Source organism: Takifugu rubripes, chromosome 3 (assembly GCF_901000725.2).
Source record: "Takifugu rubripes chromosome 3, fTakRub1.2, whole genome shotgun sequence".
Classification (NCBI taxonomy): Eukaryota; Metazoa; Chordata; class Actinopteri; order Tetraodontiformes; family Tetraodontidae; genus Takifugu; species Takifugu rubripes.
This window is the reverse complement of record NC_042287.1, coordinates 5694637-5703342: the sequence shown is the minus strand read 5'-3', so window position 1 is coordinate 5703342 and position 8706 is coordinate 5694637. Positions and strand designations below refer to the sequence as shown.

Below are 8706 nucleotides of genomic sequence, written 5' to 3'. Positions count from 1 at the left end.
CAGAAAAATCAAGGGTTTTATTTACTTGAGTCCAAGGCGGCTCAGGAACAATGCCTTTAGCAATGGCAGCATTTTAATATCAGGCAAACCCAGAGAGGCTGAGCAGCAGTTTTATTTCCAGAGCTGACCTTCACATCACACCAGTGTGGTGCTCACACACACACACACACACACACACACACACACACACACACACACACACACACACACACACACACACACACACACACACACGCAACAAACAGACCCTTCTCTGGAGTTTCATGCAGGAAACTGGCTTTGTTTTACAATTTAACAATGCAGTTAATTAATAAGAATTAAGAAGTGATTAATCTGTTGGTAAACAGCGTGTTTTAGGGTTAGTGTTGTGGATTTGTGCTTCCTGAATAGTGACTGTTGGGATTCTCAGTATTATTTAGAATAAGCCACCAATAAATTGTCGATTTTTTTCCTTAAACTAACACTTTAATATAAGAATTCTCATGTTTGATCTGAATCCAGGGTCATTTTATGATACCAACTTAACTGAAGAGAAACGATACCTTGACATTTGTTTGTCAGCGCCACAAACGCGGCTGCGCGGTGAATCATGGGAGATCAGGTGTGGCACGCGTTCTCTCGTTTCCACCTGTTGTGGTTTTTGTTTCTGTGCTGTCGTCACTTTCCTCGCGCTGTGGTTCTACTCGGTTTCGGACTCACATCTCGGTGCCGGGTCGTTTTCGGACCCCTGTATCCCGGAACTACGAGGACTGCCTTGCTCTAAAAAGTTCGGTTCTGTTCCCGGACACCTGTCGCTGCCCGACCCACCTGTCGTCGCCATGTCAGCGCGACGTTAATGGCACCAGAGCGCGAGACTCCTCGCGGAGAAATTTTGGGTGAACCTTGAGAGGCGCGCGGGCCGGGAGGCGACATGGACGCGCTGGACTCGGGACAGAAGTTCAGCTTTTCACGAGTCGGTGGACAGGTGAGTGGTGACGTCACAACCCAGTGGTTTCACCTGAGGGTCAAAAAGAAACCACTCAGGAGAACCTGGAAGGACCGTACTTTAGTCTGAGGTCTTCTATGGATCTTCTATGGTGTCAAAGTAGAACAACGCGTTTTTGTGCTTGAAATAACTTTAATCCGATTATTGAAAAGGCGGGTTTTAAAGGTACGTTCTGGTCCAGATAATGGGAAACTCCAGTATCGTATATCATTGAAATGAGTAACAACAACTCCAGTAATACTTTTGATTCTATGTCATCCCGTTGGCCACGGTGGATCAGGAAGGTTGACACCTTCACTGTCATAATATTCTTTGGGAAAAGTCCAGAAATGTGTCTCTGTCATGATAAAGTTACATCTGCCGCCCAGGGTGTGTCCTAGCAGGGTGACATGCCACAAATCAATAGAAGAAACGTTCCAGTCCCGCCTGAATCAAACTGGTTGTGATTCTGAATGAAAGGGATCGGCAGGTGTAAGGGAGATTACAATAATCCCTCCTTTCTGTGGGAATTCTCTCACTACAGTCGGTTCTGGTGAGAGAAAAAGGACATTTATGGCACATTAAAGGGCAGGTTGCCTTTGTTTCATGCAACGATGTTTCAATTCCATCACTCCATCCATTCTGTTCCTGCTGCTAGCTGCTGCTTTTTCCCCTTGCGTCTGCAGATGGAGGACTGGGACACGACCCTCAACTTCCTGCCAGCCACGGACAGCAAACGTCTGGAGAAGGTGTCAGGCCGTCAGAAGAAGCTGTGGATTGGGGTCGGACTGCTGCTCCTGGCCGTTGTTGTGGCCCTGTTGACGGGATTGCTCGTGTGGCACTTTAACTGTGAGCTCTGACAGCAAACGCAACGTCCTCTCAAATTATGCCAAGCACACATATATGGAATGCTATTTATCCAGAGCTAATGTAGAGGTGTGAGGATACGAAAGCTCTGCTCCGATAGCAGGAAGCTGGCACGGCCTAATCTCACGGAATGTGACGAGACACCAATGTGACACTCTTTCTGGGTGTGGCCAGAACACTGTCCTCATGCTGTAATAGGTCACCTCTGAAGTGTTCCCCTTCCCCCCGATGTTGACCTCAGCCTCCGTCTTCAGTACGCAGGGACGTCAGAGTGAAGAAGCTTTATATTGGCGCCATGGGCATCAGTAACAAGCCCTTCCTCGAGGCCTATGAGGATCCTGACAGCCCCCAGTTTGGTCACCTGGCTGCACAGGTCAGCCAGCAGGTGAGAGCTGAACGCACCACGGGCGCTGCCCCACTCATGTTCCGCGCATGCTAACGGCGTGTTTCTCTGCACGCTGACATGAATTCCTAAGACCTCCACCATTTGTCTTTCAGCTGAAAACAATTTACTCAAGGAACTCTGTGCTGGCCAAGTCCTTCACAGGCTCCACGGTTCAGGCCTTCAGGTGAATCATCTGATGGTTCAGAAGGAACCCTAAAGGGGTCATTGACTGCAGCTGTTCAGAGACTGTTCCTCTGATTTCGCAGTGAGGGGAACAGTGGCGACAACAGCATGGTGGCGTACTACCAGTCAGAGTTTGAGATCCACGAATCCCAGCAGGCCTCGTTGGACGAAGCTATTGAGTCTCTGGAGCGGCCAGAAGGAGGCCCGGACGGCCGACAGGGAAGAATGCAGCAGAGCCCCAGTGAAGGGCTGAGCGTCAACAGCGTCATCTCCCGAGGTCTGACTCCTCCTGACTATTGTTGGTTAGCATTGCTGTAGAGCTGATGTTGGCTGACAACAAGCTCTGAAAGTACAACGCTTGACTTCCTCGCCATGACTTGGCTATAACGTTGGTGATTCCTGCTTCATGGCCATTGGCTGAGGTTTTCTTTGTTCCGACAGCTGTGGACGCCCGCACGACGAGGAGCTCTTTATTTGGTGAGAACAGTAAAACTCTCTTCTCAGATTTGTACTCTGATATTCCGGAACCTGCTAGCTCCTCTTCGTTGATCTTGGCTTACTGTTTTTTTGGGAATTCCATGTAAAAATATGAATTTTTTAATTCATGCTTTGCAGTGAAGAAAACATTTAATATCCACGTGAAGGAAAAGGGGGAGGTCCGGTCTCCAGGATTTCCTGATTCTGCCTATCCACCCAACGTGTATCTGCAGTGGCGGCTGCGGGCTGACCCGGGCCACCGGATCCAGCTGGACTTCCACACTCTGATTCTGGATGAGGACTGTCAGCAGGACTTCATCAGAATCTACGACTCTCTGGCTCCCATAGAGCACCGGGTCCTGACAGAGTGAGGCACACACCTGCGTTCTATCAGACTCCACACCTTGTTTTCCGTTTTTTTTCCGGTTCGGAGCGTTTTAAAGATCAGATTTCTTCCTAAAAGGATAATAACTGTATAAAAATGGCTGCTTTTGAAGCCTAAAGAGTGTCACTTTGATGGCATTTGATAAATTCTTGAGTGTGTGACAAGGAGCAGAGGGAAGGATGATGACTTTGTGTGTGTGTGTGTGTGTGTGTGCTCCGTTCTCAGGCAGTGTGGGTACCCTCATGGTTCTCTGTCCTTCCTGTCTTCTGGAAATGTCATGTTGCTGACTCTGCTCTCCAATGAGGAGAAGAACTTTCCCGGCTTCAGAGCCAACTACTCACAGATCCCACTGACACAACCGGGTACGTTCTCATCTGGGTGCATTTGATAACAAAGTTAAGGGATGGCAGCCCACGTTTATGATGAATGAGCGCATGTTGTCCACCATGTCCTCTCCCCTCGTCCAGACTGTGGAGGTACTCTCACTGGAGACAAAGGCTTCTTATCCTCACCCTTCTATCCTGCCAACTATCCTCCACAAACCTCCTGTGTGTGGAAGATCGAGGTGAGGACATGTTCACGTTCCATGCAGAGGACAGCAGGACACTAAGCTGTCCTCGTCTGTATGTTGTGATAGTCGAGTTTCTTCTTCTTCAGCCCAGCGCAGGAGCATCTAATTCCGTCTGATAAATGTGGTTCTTCCATCGTTTGTATTTTCAGACCACGAAGGATCAGTTTCTGAAGGTTCAGTTCAACAAGTTCCTCTTGGGAAATTACAGTGAGGGCTGCCTCCAGGATTATGTGGACGTCAACGGTCAAAGGTCAGTGAGGGGCTCTGTCCTCGACTAAATTAAGATTATTTGTCCTTTAGCATTTAATGCTAAAAAAAAAAACAAAAAAAAACATCTCAGCCTTTGTCCTGGAAAGAGCAAACAAAGCCATCTCTGTTTACATATAGAACAGAATAGAATTCCACTTTTTGGTGCGCGTGTGTTTTAATTTTTGCAATCAAATTTACACATAGCGAGCTACTTAAGAATCAACTGTTCCCAATACAGCACGTTGTATGTTTACAAGCCTCCAGTCAACAGAATGCTGGCACCATTGGGAAATCTTGATGTGTGGAGTCACTGGGCAACAGAAGCATCGGTTCCTGAATTGTTTCCCCCTAAAGACGGAGCCGGCGGCAGCCACTCCGCCGTGCTTAGCTTGTTTTAAAGGCTGAGGGGGCGGATGAAGGGACGGGAGGGGTTGAGCCACGCAGATCTGTGTCCCTCCTTGCAATTTTCCCCGTAAATTTCTTCCTCTCGATGCAAAAACAGCATTCCGTCAAAGCAATATTGTCAAAACCCAGCCCGCTATTAGCAGGAGGGTCCCCCTACATGAGCCTGGTCCTGCTCAGGGTTTCTTCCTGTTAAAGGGGAGTTTTTCCTTGCCACTGTTGCTTGTTGGGGGTCAGGCCCTGGGATTCTGGAAAGCGCCTAGAAACAATTTTGATTGTAAAAGACGCTATATAAATAAAGATTGATTTGATTGAAATTCCATTTTAATTGGCCAATTCCAGGATTGCCAAACTCCAGCGACTGCAGCGATTGCAGCGACTATTGTGGATAATTCATCACGAGTGCTTTATTTTTTCTGGATTTGGACAGTTTTTAACCCTCTTTAACACATCTTTTGTATCGAAAAAGGTCTGCATTCAATTTCATTGTACATGTAGATTCTATTCTATTCTTTTCTATTTAAAGGAGCGTCTGAGACACTGGTGGACTGACAGATACTGGTATGTTAACGCTGGTTTGTATTGTAGACTGTGTGGAAGAGAACCAGAGACGATGGTGGTCACCAGTCGAAGCAACACGATGACCATCAAATTTAAGTCGGACGCCTTCTACGTTGACCAGGGTTTCTACGCAGAGTACCAAGCCTTTGTCCCCAACAACCGTAAGCCCTGTCCTGACGTTTGAATCCCCTACACTCGTCCAGGAGATGCATTTGTACGCTAACGCCTTCCTGGGGTTCTGTGTGTGGTCGGGCAGCTTGTCCCGGGAGGTTCCAGTGTCACAACAACCTGTGCATTAACCAAACTCTGCAGTGTGACGGCTGGAATGACTGTGGAGACAACAGCGATGAGGACAACTGCCGTGAGTGCAACCACGCGTTCACGTCCACACCCACCAAACAGCACACGGGGGTCTGAGCGTCCCCGCAGTCGGGACCATAACAAAAATCAACATTTACGCCGGGCAACGTGCACTTTTTTCTTCTGCAGAGTGTGACGCCTCTCAGTTGAAGTGTAAAAACGGACAATGCAAAGCCAAGTTTTGGGAATGTGATGGGATTGACGACTGTGGGGACAAGACCGACGAGGAAACCTGCGGTGAGCTCAGTCCAACTGTAATTATTTAAGGGGTTCACCAGATATCGCGCCTCGATCCTGAAATCTCGGGGGTTTTTTTCCTTCTTTTTCTGCAGTAAAATGCAAAGAGGGAGAGTTTTCCTGCAGGAATCACGACTGCATCCCGGAGAGACTGAGGTGTAATGGGAAAGACGACTGTGCAGACAGCTCAGACGAGTCTCAGTGTGAACGCTGTAGGTCAAACGCTGCAACGCCCGACGCGAGACCCACTCAGCTAACACCGCAGCCTGATTTAGATCTCCATTAGCGGTGGAGTTTAGATGCTTGTTTACCTGCAGACAGCAAAGCTGCTGATGCGACCTTTTCTGCTGGGGCTCCGCGAGGGGCCAAAACACAGGTGGAGACAGATCATTGGAATCGGAGATGGGCCGTTTTGTTTATCCTGCCTTTACCAACGTGTTTAAAGCTTGAACGTTCTTCAGTGTGTACTGTTGAAACATGCATTTCCAGTACTAGTGTGGGTACTAACACAAGCATGTCCTGTTGCTCAGCTGTGGTGGTGCAGCAGTGCTCAGAGTTCACTTTCCGCTGCAGCGACGGGAAGTGCATCAGTAAGCTGAACCCAGACTGTGACGGCGAGCAGGACTGCGAAGACGGCTCCGATGAGGAAAACTGCCGTATGTTGACCACACACACACACACACACACAATACACGCACGTTTGTGTGCTGTCTGGCACGGCGCGTTTTCACTTGTGTTTCTGTAACTCCAGATTGTGGCAGGAGGCCATACAGGAGCTCTCGCATCGTGGGTGGGCAGGTATCCCGGGAGGGGGAGTGGCCCTGGCAGGTCAGCCTTCACATAAAAGGAACTGGTCACGTGTGTGGAGCGTCGGTGCTGAGCAACCGCTGGCTGCTGACGGCCGCCCACTGTGTCACAGGCATCACACCCGACAAGTAAGAGCTCCAAATGCAGACATTCGGGATTAGATTTCAATGGAAGAGTGGACTCAACTGTGTTGGTGCAGGCACGTCCGGGCTGACCAGTGGGAGGTCTTTCTTGGTCTGCACGAGCAGAGTCAGACCAACGAGTGGACGGTGAGGCATAGCGTGAAGCGGATCATCGCCCACCACGATTACAACCCCTTCACCTACAGCAATGACATCGCTCTGATGGAGCTGGATGCTAACGTCACCCTCGGCCAGAACATCTGGCCCATCTGCCTGCCTTCCCCAACGTACCATTTTCCCGTCGGCTGTGAGGCCTGGATCACTGGCTGGGGGGCCACCAGAGAAGGTGGTGAGTGCAAGGGACAAAACCACTTTAGCGGTTGCTGGAGCTCGACGACAAATGTTTGGGACTCTAGGACGTCTTCAGTTATTGATGTCAGTCGTCCTAATTCAGATCGTCTCTGTTCCGTTTTCAGGCCTTCCTGTGTCTGTGCTGCAGAAGGCTGCGGTTCGACTCATCAACAGCACAGTGTGTAAGACTCTGATGAGCGACGAGGTCACCGAGGGGATGTTGTGTGCCGGGGTCCTCAAGGGAGGTGTGGATGCCTGTCAGGTAACAGTCGCCTAAACGACACCCTGAGTCCCGTTAGCGCGCCGCTAACATGCTCATCTTCCAGGGCGACTCTGGTGGGCCGCTCTCCGTCACCAGCCCCAGCGGGACGGTCTTTCTGGCGGGCGTGGTAAGTTGGGGCAACGGCTGTGCCCGCAGAAACAAGCCCGGCATCTACACTCAGACCACTAAATACCGCAGCTGGATCAGGGAGGAGAGCGGAGTGTAGCAGGACGGACCATGACAGGGGCCCAACACGGACAACTTTGTTTTTCAACGTGGACGGAACGTGCTGAAATGCGTCTGTAAAATATATTTATGAAGGAATGATGAGAACAGGAAGCCAAGTATTTGCTGACACCATCATTTTATGCTGTTTTTATACACCTCAATGCTGAAGACAGTAGCATGAAGATGAATTGGAGTAGAAACACTTGATACTGTAAATAACTGTATATGTGCTGACTCAGGAGTACCCAGCTGAATCGAAAAAATCTTCTCGGTTCAATATTAATTTTTAAAATCCTGAAATCACTTATTTCCCTCTTTTAAAGTCTGTAGGCTGAAGCATTTAATGTCAAGACAGCTGAGGTAGAAATGTTGGGTTTATCATGAATGAACAGTCTTAGTTTCGTTGCTGTGTGTTTTACTGAAAACGTCCCAGTCAGAGTTTAAGGTCCTGATGGGATGAGGCCATTCTGAGAGGTTGATGCAGGTGCATTTATGTCTGTTTTATTTATCAATTGGGTGTACATCAACCTCACATTGCTATAGTTCTCAACCTGTTGTTGATCTTGTGGATTGTGGTAAAATGAGCTTCAGTTATTGGGTTCATTTCTCTAATAACTCAGGGAAGACGGGGAAACCTTTTCCTTTTTTGCTTTTCTTCACTGCTGTTTCTCTTGAATGAGCCTCCAGCTCTATGTGAGCGTTTGAGGGATGGGCGCCTTGTTCAAGGGTATCTCGGCAGTGCTCTGAAGGTGTTCTGCCATGTGACGCAGCTTCACCAACGATGCAGCCTGATCTCTGATCAGACCGATGTGGAATTCCACCAAATAAACGGGCAAATGTAAAAAGTTTTACTCCTGTTTTTATGTTCGAACCCTGTTTTTCATCAGGCGCTCAGCGCTTTTAGCTCAACATATAGCGACACCTTGTGGAGGAGTCGGGAAAAGAGGACTGATACTTGTCTTCAGTCCCCAAACACCAACATCCTGTCCCCGGCGATGGGCACGAGTGCAAAGACCTAAACACAAACTTCTCATCAGCCTGTGAATGACCAAAAACTACGTCCTCCACAAGAGACGCTTGTGTTACTCAGGACATCATCTTCTGGACATTAGTCCAAAATCAATAAAGTTCCACTTCAATGGGGAATCAGTTCAAACCATTTTAGCTGTTTGGAGCCGTTCATTCAAGAGTGGAAAAATGCTGTGGCTTATTTTCCCAACAGGCTTTTAAAGGTGGAATAATTACACCCCTGTACCCTTGTGATCAGATATCAGACCATTCTCAGAATCCCCTCT

General features: G+C 48.6%; 1 protein-coding gene across 1 annotated transcript; it reads left to right on the top strand.

Moving 5' to 3' along the window:
- The first annotated feature begins 659 nt into the window (after positions 1-659).
- On the top strand, positions 660-8256 carry LOC101074247 (suppressor of tumorigenicity 14 protein homolog). Its single transcript, XM_011621836.2, has 19 exons — positions 660-964; positions 1651-1813; positions 2086-2216; positions 2330-2400; positions 2483-2676; positions 2841-2876; positions 3015-3243; positions 3487-3623; positions 3729-3826; positions 3982-4082; positions 5072-5205; positions 5301-5405; positions 5534-5641; positions 5737-5853; positions 6172-6297; positions 6393-6576; positions 6648-6919; positions 7047-7183; positions 7248-8256. The coding sequence occupies exons 1-19, from the start codon at positions 911-913 to the stop codon at positions 7407-7409; spliced, it is 2559 nt and encodes an 852-aa protein (XP_011620138.2). The 5' UTR covers positions 660-910; the 3' UTR covers positions 7410-8256.
- The last annotated feature ends 450 nt before the right edge of the window (positions 8257-8706 follow it).